The 22,192-nt window shown below is 38.7% G+C and overlaps 1 protein-coding gene across 2 annotated transcripts in view; it reads left to right on the top strand.

Annotated features, from left to right (window-relative positions):
- The window catches only part of IGFBP7 (insulin like growth factor binding protein 7), a 648,223-nt gene that overhangs the window by 270,909 nt on the left and 355,122 nt on the right, over positions 1–22,192 (top strand). For both annotated transcript variants that reach the window (XM_044059015.1, XM_044059014.1), the window contains exon 2: positions 11,153–11,262. In XM_044059015.1, the coding sequence (XP_043914950.1) occupies positions 11,153–11,262 (110 nt within the window). The remainder of the gene's footprint in view (positions 1–11,152; positions 11,263–22,192) is intronic.

The following is a 22,192-nucleotide window of genomic DNA, read 5'->3' as shown; positions in this document are numbered from 1 at the left end:
TACCTTTTGTTTTGAGAATGCCTTTTAACAAACTTCACAACTTTCCTGTCTACTTGAAGGAATTTTGTAAATATGGATTATCCAAAGACATTTTTAAAACAGAAAAGAAAAGTGGGTTAGAATCATATAATTTGCAACATTAAAGAGCTGATTAAAAGTTAATGAGGTACCTGATGTTGCACACATTACAGGCGTAGTGAGCAACATTTTGTTTTTCTAGCTATGAAATTCAAAACCCAGCCTCCTGAAAATGCAGCTAAGGCAGTAGAGCCATGTGTGTGTGTGTGTGTGTGTGTGTGTGTGTGTGTGTGTGTGTGTGTGTGTGTGTGTGTGTGTGTGTGTGTGTGTGTGAGACAGAGAGAGATATGGGCATAAGGGTGAATCTTGAGCAAAGGAACTAAAAGCCTAAAGATGTGCAAGTTTTCAACTGTATTGAAGGTATTAAGTATTATAAAAGAGTTAAAAGAACTGGAAGAGAGATCTTTAGAAAAGGGAAGGAGCAAGATACATAGAAATGAATAGAATTTGTGAGAAAAATGCATGCATAATAATCTTCAGGAGAAGGAGGAGAAGGTGTGATCTTTAAGGGAGTCAGGAATTTAGCAACTTTTTTGTAATGTTGGACCTTACCCCTCAAGCACACCGCTTTATGAGGAGTAGTCCACATTTTGAGTCCTAAATAGTCCATGTTCCTCTCTGTTCCATACTGAAAGGGTTTATAACACATTCAGGATAAAGGATGTTTTTAACTAATAGCCATGGCAAACAATACTCAGTCATAATAATTTATTATGTTTATATATGTGAAATTGTAACCCTCGTTGGTCAGGTCTGACCATAAGCTAATCACCCTTGGCATCCACATCCCACCCCTACCCCCCAGTAAGGAAACTTCCATAAAAAAATTCTCCAAAGCCAACTTCATGCTACTCAAGTCAGAAGTGACAAACTTCATGACACCCATGCAGACGGGAACTGAAAGTTTGACTGCTGAATCCTATACTAAGGCACTGTACGAGCACATCCACTCATGCATGAATTGTGCGATCCCAAATAGAACCAAGATGCTCTCCTCCAATAAAATGAAGCCGATCTGGTGGTCCCCTGCCATAAACAAACTTTACAACAAAAGGAAGAAACTGTTGCAGAAAAGAGGAAAATCCCAGGATGCAAAAAACTTCCTTACCAGCCTCAATAAGAAGCCGAGATCCCTCATAAAATCCTCCAAAGCTAGTTACGAAAATAAAATTGCCAAAGATTCCAAAGACAACCACAAGGCATTCTATAACTATGTACAGAATCTAAATGGCAATGCTCAGATCTGCTATGAGCTACAACAGAATGGCATTAAAAATACTGATCCCAAGGGTATTGCCAATATCCTGGCAGATCAATTCAGTGCCAACTTCACCCCCCTCTCACCCCCTAAACGGCCCATCTCAATACCGGAGGATTGCCAAATTGCGGTAATAACGGCCACACAGGTAAAAAAACGCACTCTCCAAAGCTAAGAATACAGCATCCATGGGATCAGATGACATCCCAGGCTGTGTACTACATGAACTACAAAATGAACTGGCACCTCACCTAAGTGTCATGTTTAATCATAGCTTCACCTAAGGCTTTGTGCCCACTGAGTGGCGCACAGCTACATTTATCCCACTCCACAAGGAGGGATCCACCTTGGATCCCGGGAACTACCACCCCATCAGTCTGATGAGCCTGATTTGCAAGGCCATGGAACATATTATCATGGAACTTATAAACAAAGACATTGGCAACCTTCAAACACTGGACCCCACCCAGTTTGGGTTTGTGAAGTGCCGATCTTGCCACCTGAACCTGATTGACTTCTTTGAATCAGTCTCTAGAGCCATGGACAAGTAAGGCGGTCCACACAGCCTATTTGGACCTTGCCAAGGCCTTTGATACCATCCCCCACTCTGGAATCATAGATAGACTTACTAAGTTGGGCATTAATCCCTACGTCACTCGATGGGTTGCCAACTGACTTACTGACAGAACCCACACTGTAAAAGAAGCCAACTCCAAATCCAGCTCCAGACAAGTGACAAGTGGAGTACTTCAGGGTTCAGTCCTGGGACCGCTCTTGTTTGGCATCTACTTCTCTGAAGTACAGGCCAACACTAAGGGACTCTGGCTAACAAAGATCACAGATGAATACAAACTGGGAGCCATTATTGAATCCCCAAATGATGTGGATACTCTACAAAAGGGCCTTACAGAAACAGATGCTTGGTGCCAGAGCCATGGGCTCAAGCTCAATGCCAAGAAATGTGTAGTCATCCCCTTTGGGAAAAAACATGTACCCATAAATTACCACATAGGTGGCAGTACACTAAACACTGAAAGTGTGATAAGAGACTTAGGGACACAGGTGGACAGTGGTCTCACCTTCGATAACCACATTGCCACAACAGTCAGGAAATCCTTCTATGTGGCACACCTCATCACTAAGGGCTTTTCATCCAGAAAAAAGGAGGTCATTGTCCCACTGTACTCATCCCTCATTAGACCCATTATAGAATACAACGCCCCATTTGGTATGTAGCTCTCAAGACATCTGCAACAACTGGAAAGGCCGCAGAAATACCTCACTAAAAGAATCACAGGCCTAAAGCAGATGCCCTACCCTGACCGCCTTAAAAAACACCAGCTAAACTCTGTCGCATATCGTCTACTCAGAGGTGATCTCTGCTTAACATACAAGGCCATGTCAAACCAAGAGCTGTTGGACAGGCTACACTTAAAGAAATCCCAATCTCTCAGAACCACACACTCCAGGGATCTAAACCTTGTCATCACAATAAACAAAACATGCTGGATGGATAGGTTCCTGACCCAGAGACTCCCCAGACTCTGGAATAGACTGCCCATACATGTCAAGCAGAGCGCCTCTTTGGCCCTCTTCAAAAGGAACCTTGACGACTGGATGGGGAAAGGAAATTTACCCCGGGGATCACGTCTGTCGCCTTGCTAGAAAGGGGTCCAGGGAAGTAAATAGTGTGGGAAGAAATAGCCAGGGAATTGTTATGGCTAGGCTTGTATAGGCCCAAGGCCTATAGCCTAGTACCACCCTATGAACCTAAGAGACACTACTCACCCTCCCATGGACTGTTCACCTATTTATCTTCTGGTAGAGGCTGCAGCAGTACGAGATGCAAAACTGCCAGATTCAATAAGAGTTTCTTCCCACAGGCCATTAGACTACTAAACTCACACTAACTCCACACCATGTTGAACTCTGAACTCTGAAAAATGCTGCTGAATATTCTAACAACAATACCTTATATATTTTTTCTTTTGTGCAGTAATATTTCTGTGCAATAATTTTAAACATTTTTAATTGTGTAGCTCTGAAATATCTCTTCAATTCAGGTAATCCCAATCTGCCTTGTTCTAGTGGAAGACTCAGCTTACCCCACTTGACTCTTGCCATCTTCCCCTCCCAGATAAAATCCTTCAGCTCTTTATTAATCACTATCCACAGCTTCTGTTCTGGTTGATAAAAATATGCCTGACCTGTGTATATGACTAAACACATTTTAACTGTTTGTATCTTACTAGCCATATCCATATAAGAGAGCTTCCGATTTCTCAGTTTTTGTATTATCTTTTGTTTAGTCTCTTCCCACATATCTTTAGCTGCCTCACTGGAATCATTTTTAATCCATACTCTTAAGTACTTCATTTTATCATGCCCCTATAAATATGGATACTGCTGAACCAATTTGTGTGTGGGTGCATAATTTACAGCTATTTCCTTTGTTTTCGCTTCATTAATTTTTGTATCCTGAAAAGATTTGAAACTGTTTCAAAATGTTCTACACCACTGAAATGTCCTTTTCTGGTTTTATCAGGTATAAAATAATATTGTCTGCAAATAGAGCCAGCTTTTCTTGACTACCATACCAATTATATCCTTAAATTTCTGAGTCCCTTATTTTCTTTGCCAATGGTTCGAAATATAATGCAAACAACAAAGGGGAAAGAGGACACCCCTGCCTGGTTCCTCTGCTCAAACAGAAATTATCAGAGAGGAACCCACCCCCTTTAATTTTCACCTTCAATCCCTCATACATCCTCCTAATCAACCTTATAATTTTATCAGGAATGCAAATGCTTCCATTGCCCTAAAGTCCCAGCTTACTCTGTCAAATGCTTTCTCTGCATCAAGCCCTACAAACAACATTGGTGTTTTCTTACATTCTGGATCATCAATGTTCTGTTAATGTTGTCAAATGTTTCCCTGCCCTCCACAAAACCAAATTGATCTATATCTATCAATTTTGGCATTACTTTTGCCATTCTTTTAGCCATTATAGAGAAAAGTACTTTATAATCATGGTTTAGGATCAAAATGGACATGTATGAAGCTGGATCTGTTGGGTCTTTACCCTCCTTAGATATTATACGCACCACCACTTTCTTCTAGGATGTTGGTACTTCTCCTACTCTTAAAATACTGTTAAACAAAGCTTTCCAGATCTTTATCAGTTTTTCCCTCCCAGCTTTCAAACTTCCACAGGGATACTATCTATTCTGGGGAACTTTCCTGTGGACTGGTTATACGTCACTATTTTTGTCTCATCTCCTTCTATCCTAACCATTAGTAATTGAGCCTCATCTGCCTCTAGCTTTGGCATATTTAATGCTTCCATAAACATTTCCATTTGTACCTTTTCTTGATTTCCATATTTTTCTGCTTTATACAGACTTCCATAGAATTTCTGAAATATTTCTAATACGTCTACAGGATCTTTTGTTACCTTCTTTGTTATAGGCTGCCTAAGCTTGGTGACAGCCTCTTCTACTTTCTGTTGTCTGAGGCATTGTGCTAAAAGATTTTGTGCTCTACTGTTATTATCAAAAACTGTTGCTTAACAGTAATCTTTCTAAACTTGTGCATACTATTGAGGTAATCCCTTATTTTCTGTTTAGCATTCTGCAGTTGCTCTTCTTCTTGTTCTTTGAGATTCCCGCTATTTTGCAATACTTTAACATTTGTCAGTCCCTCTAAATAATTATTGATACTTCTTAACCATATCTCTCTTTCTTTTATTCCCACCCTACTTTTAGACTCCACTTTAATTTTATACCACTCCCCAAATATATTTTCAGAAGAAATTTCTATCTTCTCTAATAATTCCTGAATAATTTCCAGTACCCATTCCTTAAATTTCTCTCTTTTCAACAGATAGGTGGGAAAGTGCCAGTGTCTCATTTTTATTTCATTACTGTATGTTTTTATTTTAGTTATCACTGGCATATGATCTGAAATAGTTATTGTATGTATCAAGACTTTTGATTAAATGCACATGTTCCTGTGAAATGCAAATTCTGACTAGCCTAGCCCAGTTTTTGTATCTTGGGGAATAATATGTAAATTCACTCCAAACTCCTTGTATTGAATTCATATCTTCTGTGCCAAATATTTTCATAAATTTCTTCAAAAATCTACTCACCTTTATTATATTTTCCCTTTGGGGCCTCCCAGGCACATCTCCACTGCTGCAAATCAAATTCCAGTCTCCACCTATAAGTAATATTCCTTGCAGAAAGCTGATTGTTTCTCCCAGAATTTTATTAAGCTCAATTATAGCAGTTTTAGGTGGAATATAAATAGATGCCAGTATAATCCTCCTCCCTTGTCAGTAGCCCCTTAGTGCTACAAATCTACCATTATTATTTTTTTATCCTCTTCTGTCACTATTGGAACGTCTGCAATTAATATAAGTACTCCTCTTTTCCTTTGTCCCAGGTATACTGCTGAATAACCACCCTGAACCTTTTTTTATCAAATTCACATGTTCAGTTCTTTGCAAGTGTGTCTCCTGTAGCATAGTTATTTGCACTCTGCATTTTTTAATTTAGTTTACTAATCTTTCTTTTTTTTTGCATTTATCTGTGAGACCATTGATATTTAAAGACAGTACAGAAAGTATCATTGTGTTAAAAGCTTATTATTCCCACCTTTTATGTGTAACAGCTGTTTTGTTAAGTATCTAGTTCCAGCTTTTGTGGTACATGCATACACTGTTGGCAGGTTGATCTTTTATACAGTTGTTTTTTGTCATATCCATTTGGGGCTATGTCACATCTTACAAAACTTTTTGTTTTATTGAAAGCTCTCAAACAAAAATTCAAACACACCCCAATATCTCTCAAAACCTATTAACTTAATACTAATACAAAAAACTATGTACATCTTCAAATATTGAAGTTTTACCCATCTAATAGGAACAAGTGTCCCAAATTGGTAGCCACACCTTGAGTTAACCTAAAAAAAAGATTATCCATGCTAAGATACATGGCAAAGCTTGTACTTCTACTAAGTGCTGTCTGGTTTTGTTTTATCTTTGTAGCAGTCCCAGATAGGAAACACTTGAATGCTCTCAGAAAACATTATCTCCTAGCTATTTATCTTTATCAGATTGTCTCCATGGAGGAATGAGGACCAGATACAAAAGTGACACCAAAAGCATACATTTATTTGCTAGAAAAAAATCTTTATAATATTTGTTCTTTTTCATTTACGTGCTTTTTCTTAAAACTTGTTACTAGATGAAGCTAAGGGCCTTAATCCAGTAATTGCCCTATGCAAGAATGAGAAAAAAAGTACATAATTTTTGTTTGTCATGCTCTTTTGAACAGACTTTTCTTCTTTTTTATATTGCAGTGCCCACATTTCTTAAAACTGAATAAGGAGAAATAGAGAAGAAGGGGAAAACAGGAGTACTTTTTCTAATAATTGCTTTTTAACAGCCACCATAATTAGACTCAGCAAGACCTTACTATGTCCAGAAAAGTCTGATTCTGTATCATAGCTCAGAAAAAAACAATTTCTCTAGCTACACCAATTTGTTTACATTAGTATCCCCATTACAATTAAAAATAACAGAAAATTTTAGAGCATGCAAAGAAAATTATGCACTGTAAAAATAGTAAAATTAAGAAAAAAAATGTTTTACTTACAGTCAACTTTCTCCCTTCTCTTCTCCCCTCCTAAGTATTTTTCTGAACATTAATGACAAAGAAATAGGGTGTATGCTTTAGAGTCCCCTACGAGTTTAACAAAGTCAAAAAAGTCCAATATTTCAAGATTTCCTTTTCTGTCATGTTTCACAACTGTAACTATTGCTTTGTAATCCCACATTTCTCAATTCCAAGTTACTGGCTTTATTCCTGTCATCTCTGTCTCCCTAATCCTGTCTCTGCTTCATTTCCAATGTACTATCACTTCTTCTAGTCAGTTCTTGTGTTTTTTTCCTTCTCTCAAGCATTTTCCATTGAAACATTGGAAAAGGTTTCACTGGCACAGTCTCTCTGTGGTCTGTATTACCAGAAGAACAAAAAGCAGAATCTCCTTCCATTTCACAACTCACTTTTTGTTGGACAGACTTTTGTATTTCTTCTTAGCATGTTCTGCATAAAAATGATTTTGCACCTCTAGAAAATAATATTTTAAAGATAGCCGAGTACAACAGTTTGCATCTCATGCCTGCTTCTCAACATTCCCTGAATAGTGGAATAAATGTATTCCTCTTCTGCCTGGTGTACAGTGAGTAATCATTCTCCACAAACACTCTGCTGTCTCCCACTTTTAGTACTTTGCCCTTCTGCCACAGTTTTGTCAGAATCAACTCATTGTACTGGTAGGATTGCATCTTTACTATTAAAGGTCTAGGTTGCTTTCTCGTGGCCAGGTTTGGGGCATACACACACAATGTGCTCTTTCAATGAACAACTCCTGCTGTGGAATACCAGTCCAGTTGTTTATATGTGCTTTCATAAAATGAATACAGTCTGTTCTTTTCAGTTTCTGTGGTATAGCAGAAAATCTCAGGTATTCCCTACATGCTCTGCCCTCTAATTGTATTATTTTTTGAAACATCTCTTCTTAAGACATCTCATATTCAGCCAGCCTTTTCTAAATTCCAACCTCTGATTTTTGCAGTTTTATCACCTCAGATGAGTATCTGTTTAAAGTTTCTTCCATTTTTCCAGCCTTTTGTTATTTGAGTTGATATACTCCATCAGTGTTCCATTTATTTTAATCAAGTCTGAAAGCAGTAGTCTAATATTTTCCTCTACGTTACTAGAAGTCATGTCTGGACATTGTATTGCTTTCTGCTGAACAGCTGCAGAATTCTTCCCAGTCACTGTTTTTTTCCTTACCTTTTATAGCTGATTTTCCTTCAGGTCCTCTGTATTTTTTTCCTGGCATCTGGACAGTGCACTTACTAGCAGTTACAGAAATTTACCCAGACATATCAGTAATATCAGTCCACTGGTTCTATCTTCTGAGTTTCTGTTTCTACACTGGGAGAGCTAGAATTAAGCTGTTACTCAATGTGCAGCCATCTTGAAAGTACATCATTAGTTGAAGTTGTTAGCAAGCTGTTAGCATGCGTTCCACATTTTGATCACTTGCTCCACATTATTAGAGGTAGTGTTCCACATTTTGGAGATAGAAGGTTGATAGTTACGTGTTGGACTGGTGATAATAGCAAAGAAAATATATGTGATGTATATTGTATTTAAATGGAAAAATGTTAAAACTGGGTTGTTTTCTTTTCTATTAATGTATGTTTGACTATGTCTTAAGCGATAATTTAATAAAGGTATTTTAAAAAGTAATACACCAAGACTATAAGATGGACAAGCTTCAGGGGTCTGATTTAGTTCCACCTTTCACATGGCTGGAAGAAGTAATGGCACAACCAGTTACAAAACTATTATCAGGACTGGGAAACAGTAGGAGTGATTCCGGTTCATGGGATGGTAAAACGCAATCTATGTAACTATTAGCTAGTTAGTCTGATATGATCAATAGCAAAGGTAATCAAAAGTATACTAAAAGATATGTGATGAGTTTCTTGAAAGTATATATAGATTTACTTTCAAATGTTCATATCAGAAAGCCATGCTTCATTTTTCTGAATGGATGTCCAGTTAAGTAGATGGTTCATTCATTGGATGTGGTGTTTTACATTTTAGCAAGCTGCTTGATTGAGGACCATAGAGTTTATTGGTAAACCCAACTGGATCCTGATATAGATTTCGAGGTGAGTGGAAAATTGGGTAGCAGGTAAATCATACATGGTAGCTTATGAATGAAGCTAAGGGTCATAACTATTGGGGTATCACATGGTTCACTGTCTGCTGTGGATGGTGTTAATTATTGTATTTTTGTCAGACATCAGAGGGAAAAGGCAGACCAGAATAACTTCTTTGTAATGACAGTAGAATTACAGCTGTGGTGCAGAATGAAGTAACTAAGGCTAGCTGAAGTAAAACAGAAATGGCAGTTAAAGTTTAGCATTGAACCAGCTTACTAGAGTGTCCCAGTGACCAGGGTTTCATTAGCAGACCCAACATGGCAAAGATCCAGGGAGAAGAGTAGAATGCAGTAGCCAATGGCGTGCTCTTCTGTCCTTTGGGGGGGGCTGGGAATTTCTACTAGATTTTTTCCCTCATGGGAACTTGGGAGAATGTGTCACAGCACACTATCATGTTTTCATACCAGTATCAGGCACTGCCTGAGGACAGCAACATAAATTAAGCATATATATATTTTTAGTCCTAATTCCCACACTTCTGCCAGACCAGTATATGACAAAGGACCTAAGCTAAAAAAAAAAAAAAAAAAAAAAAGAAAATGTTTTCCTGGTTGCATCATGGTGGCTGGGGACACACTTTGCCAGAGTGGGCATGCAGTGAATAGGCACTATAACAGAAGCAGGAAAAATGCAATTATCTTGTACTAGGCTGGAGTTTCTATGGAAAAAAATATTTGTGGATCAGTATTTTGAAAGGCAATTCACTGAATACCATTTCTTTACAGCAAAATTACCATAATGGAGTTTAGTGCACAATACCATTCATTATTTTACATGAAAACAAATCCCCCACACACACCCTATGTTCCACTTAATTGTACTGAACTTAGGAGTTTCAGCCTCTCTGAGAAAAGTGGAAATTAAGAGGGGACAAATTCACCAAATGCCATTTCTGTCATCTTACTGTGATGAAATATTATTTGGCAAATTACCTTTTAAAATGTTATATGGCAAATTACCTTTTAAAATGCTGACTAATTATTGTAATAAAAGCATTGATATAAAAATGATACAGTAGGATCAGGTGCTAAGTTCTGCACTTTGGGTGTAGTAATGGAAAAGCACATTATATTTTGAGATATGTGGCAGAAGAGCGACTTGGGGATATTAGTCATTGTCAAAAGAAATCATTAGAAGAGTGATAGGGAAGTGCTTACGATTAACTGGCCTCTGCCTGTATTTAAAAAAAAAACTGGTTTAGGGTATATTATCCAGCCTCCATGCAGTGCATTACCTGGAGCACGAAGCACAGTTTTGGTGTTCATACAAGAAAAAGGTGATAATAGTGGTAGTGAGGGTGCAGAAAAGGGTAACCAAAATGGCAGAAGTGTTGCAGGGTCTGAGTTATGAGGAAAGAATGAAGAAGCTGGAAATACATACTTTGGAAGAATGGTTAGTGAAAGAAGACAGAATATAAGAACATGGGATAATGAGGGGTAAGGTGAGTGAGGGAGATAAACGCAAACAAGTACAGGGAGGGGAGGCTAAAACTTGGCAGCTAAGGGGACCAGGCTTAAATCAGAAATGAACAAGTTCTACTTAACTGAGAGGGTGGTTGACAGAATGAGTCGCCACTGTGAGTAGTGAAGCATAATTGTACAGTTTAAGAAAACAAAAGCTGTGAGTATGAAAAAGCGAGGAGAATAATGGTACGTCAGCTTTTGGATGTTTGCTGCCATAAATGGGCAGATGTTGCAGACTTTGGACTTCTTCTGCTCTCATGAACTTTAGTCTAAATGTTTGTAATTATAAAAAAGGTTATCTAAACCTAACTGTACACAGACTTTTTTTACTCCTTAAGTGGTAGTATGCAGCCTTGTATAGATTTGTTGAGATATATTGTCATATGACTGCTAACACTCCTATGTCTCAGAATTTAACGAGGAGTCTCAAATTTCCATCCAGTGCACAGTGTACATAACTAATACTGAAAACATCATTAACTTATACATGGTACACCACTGTGAAGCTTAGATAGCATTAACCAATAGACACTTTTCTTTTGACAGCCCCCTCCATTGCAACTCCTCCTCAAAACATATGGAATGTAACAGGAGCACGAGTGTATCTGAGCTGTGAAACTATTGGCATTCCAACTCCAATTCTCACATGGAACAAGGTTAGTTGAAGATCTCTGGTTTCTTCTTGTAACAGAGTGTGAATTTTTCAGAGAACCTTTTTTTTCCTTATGTGTTTGCAGATGGTAAGAAATGCAAATGATTTTGTACTTTTTTTTTTTTTTTTAGTAAAGAAAAACTCCACCTGCTCCTACAGTTTAATTCAAATCTTAGGTTGCTTTTCTCCCTACAGTATGATTCCAGTATTGTGTAGGTGCCTGAAACCTGCTTGTACTTTCATTTCCTCACTTTCATATCAAAGGAAGAGAAAGACCACCCACTTTAAGCTTAACTTCTCACACAGGTTGCAGAAGAATTTGTCTACACTTGCATGACATGCCACAGACACAGAGAAATTTGTAGTCAGGAGCTCAGGCTGCTGTAAACAAGAAAGAGAGGTGTGAAACTGTTTTCCGTTGTCTTTATTGCAGACAGGAAGAGAACTTACTCTGATAAACAGCTACTTCCAATGTAGCCATGCCTTTCATAGAAAAACAGAGTAATTAGATCAGTCAATGATTCAAAGACAGTTGTCACCCCTTTTGACATATTTACCTAAGCAACATCATACTATTGAAATGCTAACCTTTAAACTTTAAATGTTTGCTGTTTATACTACTTTACATTTTAAGATGACTTGACTATAGAATCAAAGATCTCTGTGACATTCAGAGAACAGTCAGAAAATATTTTTTCTTATAATTCTTGTAATGTATCAGCACATTTATCAAAGTGTAGAGGAGGGGCTGACAATTCATCTTGGACTACAAAAAGATACTTTGAACAAAGGTCTGTAATTTAGCAACTGTTTTGGTTGCAGCTGTATAAATCCTTAGTATGCTATAAAACAAGCCCTGAAACACACACAAATGAGGACCATTCAAGAAATATAAGAAGCAGTCTTGTTACAGACAGTATATAAGATGACAGTGACTGACACTAATTCCATTATATGTTAATGGAATGGGAATACACCACTACTTCCTTACGTCTAGCATGACTCATATAAAGCAGACTTGAAATGGATTATGGGAAAGAGAAAGGCTTGAAGAAAAATAAGATCATATTAATATGTCGAGCCCCATTGACAGCCATTTTCTAGAAAACATATTAAAATTCTATAAGAAGCAGTCAGAATGATTTTGAGATGGCAGAGTTTTCCTTTAACTATGATACTATGAGGCAAATGTTTTCTGGCATTGTTTCAGTTTTTAAAAGTGTCCTGCAAACTTAATAGGATGTGGTATGTCACCTGAATTGATCATTATTTATTTTAGATGACAGCTTTGGTGTTTTGTAGGAGAGTTATATATTCATATACAGTATTCCTTCATGTTAATGCAATATCAGAATATCTAATAATACTTAATATCACTAAAGTATCTTTGAAAAGTATTGAGGATCATCAATACCAGCAAAGGTCATTTTGAATACAAGTACATTACCTGCCACACCCATACACAGTGACCTGACAAATCATGTGAATATCTCAATATCAGAAATAGTACCTGATTTAGTCAATTCTGCCTGATATGTCAAAACAGCACAGAGAGAAACCACATCATTGGCACCCACAGGCAGGTGCAAGGGGTGCAGTTGCACCCCCCCCCCTGGATTTTGACTTAAAAAAAAAAATCCTGCAGACACCCATGATCAGAGGTGAAGGATGGAGATGAGGGGGACAGTGCGTCCTCCTCACCAGAAGCTGTCTGCTTGGATCTGTCTTACAACACTGATGTCTTTCACAAGGAAACTGGAAAGTCCTTTTGGCAGGTGCACAAGAACTGCCCCCTCCTCCTCCTTCAGCTGGTGGTCAGTTGGTTGGACTCAGCACCCTGCAGGCTGTGCATCCCCTGCACTGGGTGTGCACATCATCCCCAGGCCTGGACAGCCAACCTCTGCCTGATGCTACATGCAGCACATTGGCTGAGTGCACATCCTCCAGACAGCAGCAGCAACATGAAGATGAAAATAAATAAATAAACAAGACCCATAGCTCAGCTGCAGAAAATCTCAGCTCCTGAACATGTGTACAAGCTTAGTCTGGGTGTTCTGTATCCACAGCTAGGACACAGGATGACATGTCTGCTCTGCAGATTTTTACAGGGACTCTACTCCACTAAAACTAGCAGTGTCTGTCAGAATGGATCAGTCACAGTATGACACCAAAGTCATGTAAAAGCAAGGGCGCCAGAACCATAGGGCGAGGAGGAGGGGGTGAGCACCCTCCCACTTTTGCTTCTAGCTTCAACAATTAAAAAAAAACACGGTGGCAGTGTCTTCTCCTTTAAGGAGAACCATGCGTGCATCACATGCATGCACGCATGCCAACATGGATAGAAACATATTCTGCACTAGCATACGGAATTTAAAATAGTTGTTCCATTGAAAGAGAAGGTAAGTAAGTGTGTGTGTGTGTGTGTGTGTGTGTGTGTGTGTGTGTGTGTGTGTGTGTGTGTGTGTGTGGAATTTAAACTAGCCGCTCATTGCTGTATTAAAGAGAAGGTGTGCATGTGTGTGTTGCTGTGTGAGAGAGTAGGTGTGTATGTTGCTATGCAAGACAATAGGTGTGTGTGTTGCTGTGCAAGAGAGTAGGTGTGTGTTTGGAATTTAAACTAGCAATTTGTTGATGTATGAAAGGGAAGGTGTGTGCATGTTACTGTGTGAGAGCAGTGAGATTGTGTGTGTGTGTGTGTGTGTGTGTGTGTGTGTGTGTGTGTGTGTGTGTGTGTGTGTGTGTGTGTTGCTGAGTGAGAGAAGGTAGGTGTATGTCTGGTTGTGTGTGTGTGTGTGTGTTGCTGTGTGAGAGCAGAGAGAAAGGTAGGTGTGTGTGTGTGTTTAAAATACCTCTCAACTGTCCAGATTTAGCCTCATAGTTTTGGTCTGTTTCTCATAAAATTTCTGGTTTTCTGGCAACCGTGGAGGTCTGAAATCAATAAATAATGACATGTGTGCAAGTTTCAGACTTCATATCCTTCAGAAAAATACATGCTAACACAAATCATGTTATTCTAGCAACTTTCTAAATAAGAAATAGCAATATTTAAAATTCATCACTGTTTGAGCCATTGTGTCCCCATTATTTCAGGCTTTGTCTAGATTTCTTGCACTAAGGTTGGGGGGTATGCGTACCTCTCAACTGTCAAGGTTTTTGCAGAATGTCCTGATTTTTGCCTCATATTTTTGGCCTGTTCCTCAACATTTGTGGTTTTCTGACAAATCACTGAGGAATGAAATAACTAAATGTTATACATTTGAGTTTCAGACTTCATTTCCTTTAGAAAATGCATGCTAAGACAAATGCTGTTATTTTATCAACTTTCTAAGTCTATAAGAGCAATATTTAAAATCTGTCCCTATTTTGGGACCTTTGTCCCCCCTCCCCCATTATTTTAGGCTTTATCCAGATTTCTTATGCTAAGAGGTTGAGAGGTATGGAGGTATAGTATGTAATGTCCTAGTTAGTGGGGAGGGCAGGTTAGTCAATTAACTTGATCAGCTTTGACCCTGTAACTTGGTTACATGAGACTATAGCCTGAATCCTGTACACTGACAACCAGACTGCTGAAGGAAGTGTGAGCTTCAGTGGAGACAAGAGCCTCAATCCTCTGCATCAACTACCAGACTGCAGACAGAATTGTAAATGTGAGTTTTAGTACATTTTCAGGGAATAATGAGTTTCAGTGCATTTTCAAGGGATTATGAGTTTTGTTTCATTTTCATGGAATTTTGAGTTTTAAGAGAAGATAAATTCACTGTTGCTCATGCTGTCTGTTTTCAATGTGCAACTAACTGTTTTATGAAATGGCTGTCACTGTGTTGTAGAATTTGAAAGCAGTGTTAGTAGCATAATTGCCTTTGGTGCAGAAAGCTGTGGATTCTACTCCCACACCATGTAGATGGAGTGCTGATATTGCAGTGCCCTTTGATTGCCATTTATTTGGTGCATTTTAAGGGGGAATAGGGGTTCTACACTCCTGAGCATGCCTTCCTTTGTATGACATACCTAGTAACTATGAACTTGTCAGTTTCTCAGTCATTCCCTATTGCAGTATTACCAGCTTACCATTTTTTTAATGTAACATAGAAAATGAATTCTTCAAGGGCAGCGGGCACTGAATTTGTAGATGAAACATTGAAATGTAAAGTTGTTTTGCCAGTAGCAACCTCTTCATTAGTTACAGATCTCTTTTATGTGGAATTATTTGGATGACTTTTACTTTTGCAGAGATTGTTTACTCAGTGTAATAGCAGATGTTTGAGTGGCCTTTTATGGCAGAAATTTTCTGAAATGGGTAGTTCTGTTATTATTGGTTCATACACTACAAATCAGTGTGGCATACAGCACAATTTCTTGGTTATCCACGCGTAAACAGATATATGCTGGAGCTTTGGCCTCTGGGTTTGCACCCCCCTGAAAAAAATCCTGCGGTCACCCATAAACTACATGAATTTATAGCTTTAGTATCTGAAATTAAGTATCCTAACTGATTAGCTATTTGGAAACCTTTTAGTCCAGTTTTAGAAAGAGACACAGGAACAAAACACAGTACTGACACACATCAGGAACCGTTATTTATTTTCAGCACTGTATATGGAGAAAGAAGAAACAAACATTTGCATAATCTGCTCATCACACTGCTCAACCAGTATGAAAAAAAATACCAGTGCAGTGAGAACAATACACTGTTTAGCTACATCATGCATATTAATAAAGGCATTTAGCTCATGAATATCTTCTAAACGTAACAAAAGTCTGTGTCATATGCCTATGAAGGTCACACTTGTATCATGCTGGCTTGTAATGCAGTAATGTTACCTATTTTTAGGGTTCCATAAGCATCTACAAGGTTCATTAGTAAGTACTGTAGTGCATAGCTGCATAACCCTGAATGCTCACATGCCCTCATGCTGCCAACTTGTTAAATTACTGCACCATTTAAATTAACATGTTACCCATCTGCCATTTTGTAGCTGCTACATCTCCACTTAAGTTTCTTACTGCTACTCTTCCTGTGACATACAGTAATCAGTTGCAGTTCCTCAATGTTCTGGTTGTGAACTGTATCATAGTATGGTGAATGTCACATGTCTCATGTATTCAAATGAGACACTAAGCCTGGACATGCGTTCAAGTGGTTTATAGTACAACCACATCAGGAGTTGTAACTTGTACATATACTTCATACCTCATATGCTTACTGACTGTCTGGTTACTTCTAACACACTCACATGTGCATCTCCATTCAAGCTTACATTAACACTGACTGACTACACAAAATGGCACTGTTCTCGCACGTGCTCAATAACTTATATGCATGTGCTGTCTACCTACAGTGGCTGACTAGGTTCAATACACACACTGATCTACAGTGCATAAAGGTGACCAGAAACCAGAAGTGCTTGAGGGGAGAAATACTCCATTGTCATCACTTAGTGTAGCTAAATTAAAACTGTCTGTTTGGTGATGAGCAGTACAATATGAGGCCATATCATCTGCAGGAAGACCATTGGACAGTGATTGCACATGTCAATAGCTATATATCATGAAACGGGAAGAAGTGATGCTTTAGGAAAAATAACCTAATGAGAGGGTGATCCTTGTATTTCCAGAAGCTGGGAGGGCATGTTGTGAGAGGCCCCATACTATCACTTAACTACCACTGTTAAACATGACTATATCCTGCATTTTGCTGTGTGGATCTGTTCCATGTTGCACAGAAAGAGATCACATGACACTTCTATGTCTCTGTATGAGTGTATGAGCAGTACTGGATTTGCTTTCTTACAGTGGGTTATCCCAGTTTGAACTGGGTTGCTAGCTCCAGCAGAGCTCATGACCTGAGCTACTCTGTGGCTGTAGTTATCCAGTATGGGTGCTGAATACATTCTTTCACTTCAGGACTGTACCTGTGTGGTGAAGTAATGCTTGTTACAGACATGTGGCAGCTGTGGCAATCACAGCATTAGCATTACTTTGTTTATATTACAAATGGCACACCACATGTGTGTGCATGTGCTCGGAATATTAGGAATATATTATTTTTATAAACCATTTTTGTCTGTTAAGCCTCCATGTGGGTGCTTAACTCACATATTCCCCCGCTATTGAGAAGCCTCACTCATGAAGGAGAAAGCTAACTGAAGTTGCCATCATCCATGCAGCCCCAAAAGATATTTATGCCTGAAGCTGCCCCACAGGTGAATATCACGTGTATATGCACTCTCAGTGGTCACAGCCTCTCTCCTATCTATGATAACTGCACATTCCTTCTTGGCATGTCACAGCAGTAGCCCTTTGTTGAGGTTCCTCATGTTGCTGTAATAGGCCCCCACAGAACAGTTGCAGATACAGCAAATGATTGCTGCATTGGCTGCATGCAATCTGATCAGTCTACACTAGAGTATACACCACCTGTATCTTGACACATTACTAATAGCCATGCTTTGAACATGCCGTGTGAATTATGCTAATGGTACAGCTTATGTAACTTGGTTTAGAAGTCCCTTCCTGAGTCTGAATTTGTATTCTAAATGTAATACTAGTTGCCTACCCCATTTCTGTCTGCACTCAGCTATGACATGTTTGTTGCATTTCTAATGTATAGCAGGCACCCTTTGGGTACTTAAGTATGTGCACTTAGATGCTTTCATATTCGTTGTGTCTGACGTGGCATTATGTCAGGTCAGTGTTCACTAATGTGTGGCAGAGCTGTGTGTGTAATTTTATGTTATACAGTGCAAACTATGTTTGTATCCCATATGCACCAATTTGTTCAGCATGGTAAGTGGTCTGTTGCCATTTGCTGTTGTGCAGATCAGTGGCCATTCAACTGCTGGTACTGTGGGACAATTTACTTTCTAATTCTTTGCCCTTTTTGCACTCTTCTCTTGCATGCAAGTGTGTGTGTGTGTGCGCCTACCTGTCTCTCTTTCTCTCTCTCATTTCCTGTTGGACTTATCTCCTTTGTCATTTTAAAGCCATTGCATATGCATTCTTATTCCTTTCTGTCTTGTATTATACATTAGTTTTGTGCTTTGCCTGTGTTATGTCTGCTCCTTGTCATGCTATGCCATTCTCTTTTGTTTATTATTTATTTGCATATTAGGCAGTGTAGCATAGCTTTTTTGTCAAAGCATTAGGACTGTAAAAGGATGATCTAGATTTTTATGAAATAGATTGTTTGCCTTTTATACTCAGTTTGAATTTAATTTATCTCAAATATGTATTACCATTTTATTTATCTGACAAACTAAAAATGCACAATCAAGAATGTTTTATTTATAAATACCATGTAATTGATATTTAGTTTATCCTGTCTTATAGCCCATCTTCTTGAGTGATTTTCTGTTTTCAGATTGAAGTAGAAAACATTCAAGTCATTAATTTCTGACTTGTCAAAACATGCTTTTGGAAAAGGTATTATATATTTATCTACAAGGTGAACTGTTGGTTCAACTGTTCATAATCTATAGGACAACCTACAAGGTGAACTGTTGGTTCAACTGTTCATAATCTATAGGACAACCTACAAGGTGAACTGTTGGTTCAACTGTTCCTAATCTATAGGACAACCAGTATGAATGAGAAGCCACGTTAAGAAGTCATCCTTTAGAAAAAGAGGTATCCATTCCATGATTGCTACGTGACTATGCTAGCACAGGTTCAGTGCAATAGTAGGAACAGCTGGGCTTAGTCCATTTCTACAAGAGACAACTCATTGAGAACCAGATAGTGGGATTTTAACTCATAGAGTGTCTCTCTGATCATGTGGCTACATGCAGTGAGTAACACTTTGTCATTTGCATTTATAGACTTAGAAGAGCAGCTCTTTGTATGGAGAACAGACTCTTCCCCTTCTCCTGTCCCTATGATTGTGTAATTTCAGAGTTAGTATGTGTAAACTGAAGGGAGTGTAAGCGGTAGAGGGTAGAGTCCTCTACATGGGGGAGGGGGGAGACAGAGGACTTAACCCCTGCAAAAATGACTTATTTTGATTGGCTCCCTGCCTGATGATGCAAAGCTTGCAAGTCACATGCTATTGCAATTCATAAGCTTATGAATTGTCTGGTCCTGTCAACAGTTCCGGTTCATTGAGTTTGTGCCCAGTGAATTGGATATCAGAATAGTGGACCAAATCCAAATAAGCTTGTCAGGCACAAACAGAATAAACAAAATAAATAAATATGATTGACTACTGCTTCGTTATTATCTTTCTTCAAAAGTTAGTTTGATACTGCCCTTGTGGCGTAGAGGGATATAGCCGTATAGCCGTGACTACAGGCCAGCCGTCGAAGGTTCGATTAGCAGTACAGGTGAATGACGGAGTAGCAGGGGAGGGATAGATTTACACATATGGGAGGGTGGGGGTTATGTGGATATTCCCTGCAACAGACCCTGGTGGAGACTTGAGAGGTTGCAATGAGGTGGCATGGTCCAAAGGGGGGAAAAGAGTAGTGGGCATGACTGAGCTGCCAGAGAAGTGGGAAGATACGCCACACACCCCATTGCATACCTGCCCCTCAGAAGCAACCACAACACCGTACTGGGAGGGGGAAGTAATGGGTAGACCCAAACCAAAAATACCCTCAGGCTGAAGATGACAGCCAAAACCTCCAGGATACCACTATAATCCACAACTGACATCAGTTACATTGCAGTAAGCCCAGAGAACAGTGTAGAAGCTGTCAGACCTGGTCTGGACATGGAACCCTGGATAGGAAGGCAGTAAAATGAAGCAAGAGATCAGAAAAATGCTCAAAAATTATTTAAGAACAACTTATTTAAAGCTTGCTGTACATGTGCACATCCATATCTGGTTTAAGGATGGTGTAGGATGCATACAGTTCCACACACAAGCTTTTTAAAGAGAGGGTTGCTTGTGGCCACAATAAAAAAAAAAAGATACTGACCATCTGTTCTCTTAGGTAGAGAGGCTGCACGATGCTTAATATATTTATTAGAGTGGCAACTATTTTATCCCATTCCAAGAACTTTGAATCTGCATAATTAAGCTAGTGGTCAATTAGCTTAAAGTCAAGCACCTGCCCAACCCTTGAATTCACAGAAAGCAGCTAGAATTCAGTTTTTTTACAAGTTAATGCTAAGTCAATGTTTTCACTTGTACATAGCCACATGTCCAATAGTTATTTGAAGAACAGAAGATGATTAAGTTTGTCTAGTGAGGTTAACTGCTTTCAGCTAAAACAACAAAGCAAAAGAAATGAATAACATGCCTCTTAGTGAAGAAATTAATATAGTTACTACCTGTTTATATTTATTTACTAAGCTGCACTGATTTTGCTTAAAAGGGGTTATCCCTTTTCTTACCATGACTAAGAAAGTTATTCACGACAGAGAAGTGGTTTCTGCCAAATTGGTTTGTTTGCTTAAACAAGCCATGTTATAGTAGGATTAGAACTTACCAGACCACTCTCTGGGAATAGCAGCTGTCAGTATAAAAAGGCAGCATTTCAAGGCTCACATTAATACCTGACATGACTGTCTGTCATATTATAAGGTGCAGATGACATACTGCTGATACTTTGTTCAGGTTTGCCACCATAATGTTTTAATAAAGTATATCTAGCTCTACAGCAAGCCTTTTACAAAGGATGTAAACAGACAGTGCAGTGTTTGCATTGTCGCCCCACAGCAAGATATTCTCCGGTTCAATTCTCAGCTGGGGTGCCTTCTGTGCAGAGTCTGCATGCCCTCCCTGTGTCTGTGTGGGTTTCCTCCAGATGCTCCAGTTTCCTCCCATGTTACAAAGACATGCATCTGGAGTGTTTCTCCCTGGGCCTCTGCTGAAAATCGGCTTCATTCCAAATCAGACTTTCTGGTAAACAAATGTCAAATAAATAAAAATGTAAAGAGGAAACAAAGGTCTCACTGGAATTATTTCTTTTGCTTGTGCCTCTTGCTTCTAATGTATTGCAAAATCTAGAGAAAACAGCAATCCATGCAGGCTCTTAAACAAATGAAATGTTCCATTCTTCTAGACCGACATTTAGCAGGAGTTTTTCTACCCTGTATATGGCCATTCTGTATAAAACGCAGACTAGTCAACAGCAATACAGAGAAGAGTTAAATCCAGAGAAAAGAAGCATGTTAACTCAGGCAGAAAGAGCAGCACTAGTCATACAGTCAGCAAAATGTGTTCTCCTCTAATATCCCTCATCTCTTACATCCTGTTCTCCACATCAACACTTAGGAGAATGCCAGTATTTTTCTACAGTTCAGGAATTCAGAATAATCAAAGATAAACTGACAAGAAAACTAATGTTAACAAATTGCGCAATAAAATTTGTAACAACTCCATTTCCAAGTCCCATTTGAAGTATGCCCAGTAGATCAGATTTATCTGACACTGCTTTGATAAAGGAGCTACTAGGCAAGTAAACAATGTAATCAGTTCCCCTTCTAGAGCAAGCTTCTTTTTTGAATGAAGAAAGAAAGAAATTATCTTTGAAAGAGAAAGAAAGAAAATGTATGGTAAGCATAATTTCATTTTTCCATCCATGTTTTGATTTTGTAAACTGCTTCTTGAACTAAAAGTTGTTGCCCATTATTGAATGTGTAAATATGTTATGTGTTTTATAGTATATCCTTAATATGTAAATATGTTTTGTTTAGTTCTTATGTGATCCTATTCACCTAGGCTGTGCCTGCAGATGGTCCACTGGGATCAGTGCACTACTCCAGTAAATAAATATAAATAAAATAAATAAGTGAGGCCTATGATGGCCCATTCAAGGGTTAGGAGGGTGGCCTGATGGTTAAGGCATTTGCCTTGCAAACACAGGGTGCAGGGTTTGAGTCTCACAGAGGATAATTGGCTAGGCTTGAAATGGCTCACAAGAACAGCTAGCCTAGTACTGAACTATGAACTATGAACAAGGCTATATCATTTGCTAAAAATGAAAAGTTCA

The sequence above is a fragment of the Protopterus annectens genome, chromosome 17.part0 (genome assembly GCF_019279795.1).
Source record: "Protopterus annectens isolate FY-2018-M chromosome 17.part0, PAN1.0, whole genome shotgun sequence".
In the NCBI taxonomy this organism is placed as follows: Eukaryota; Metazoa; Chordata; order Ceratodontiformes; family Protopteridae; genus Protopterus; species Protopterus annectens.
This window is presented reverse-complemented; position numbering and strand designations above follow the sequence as displayed.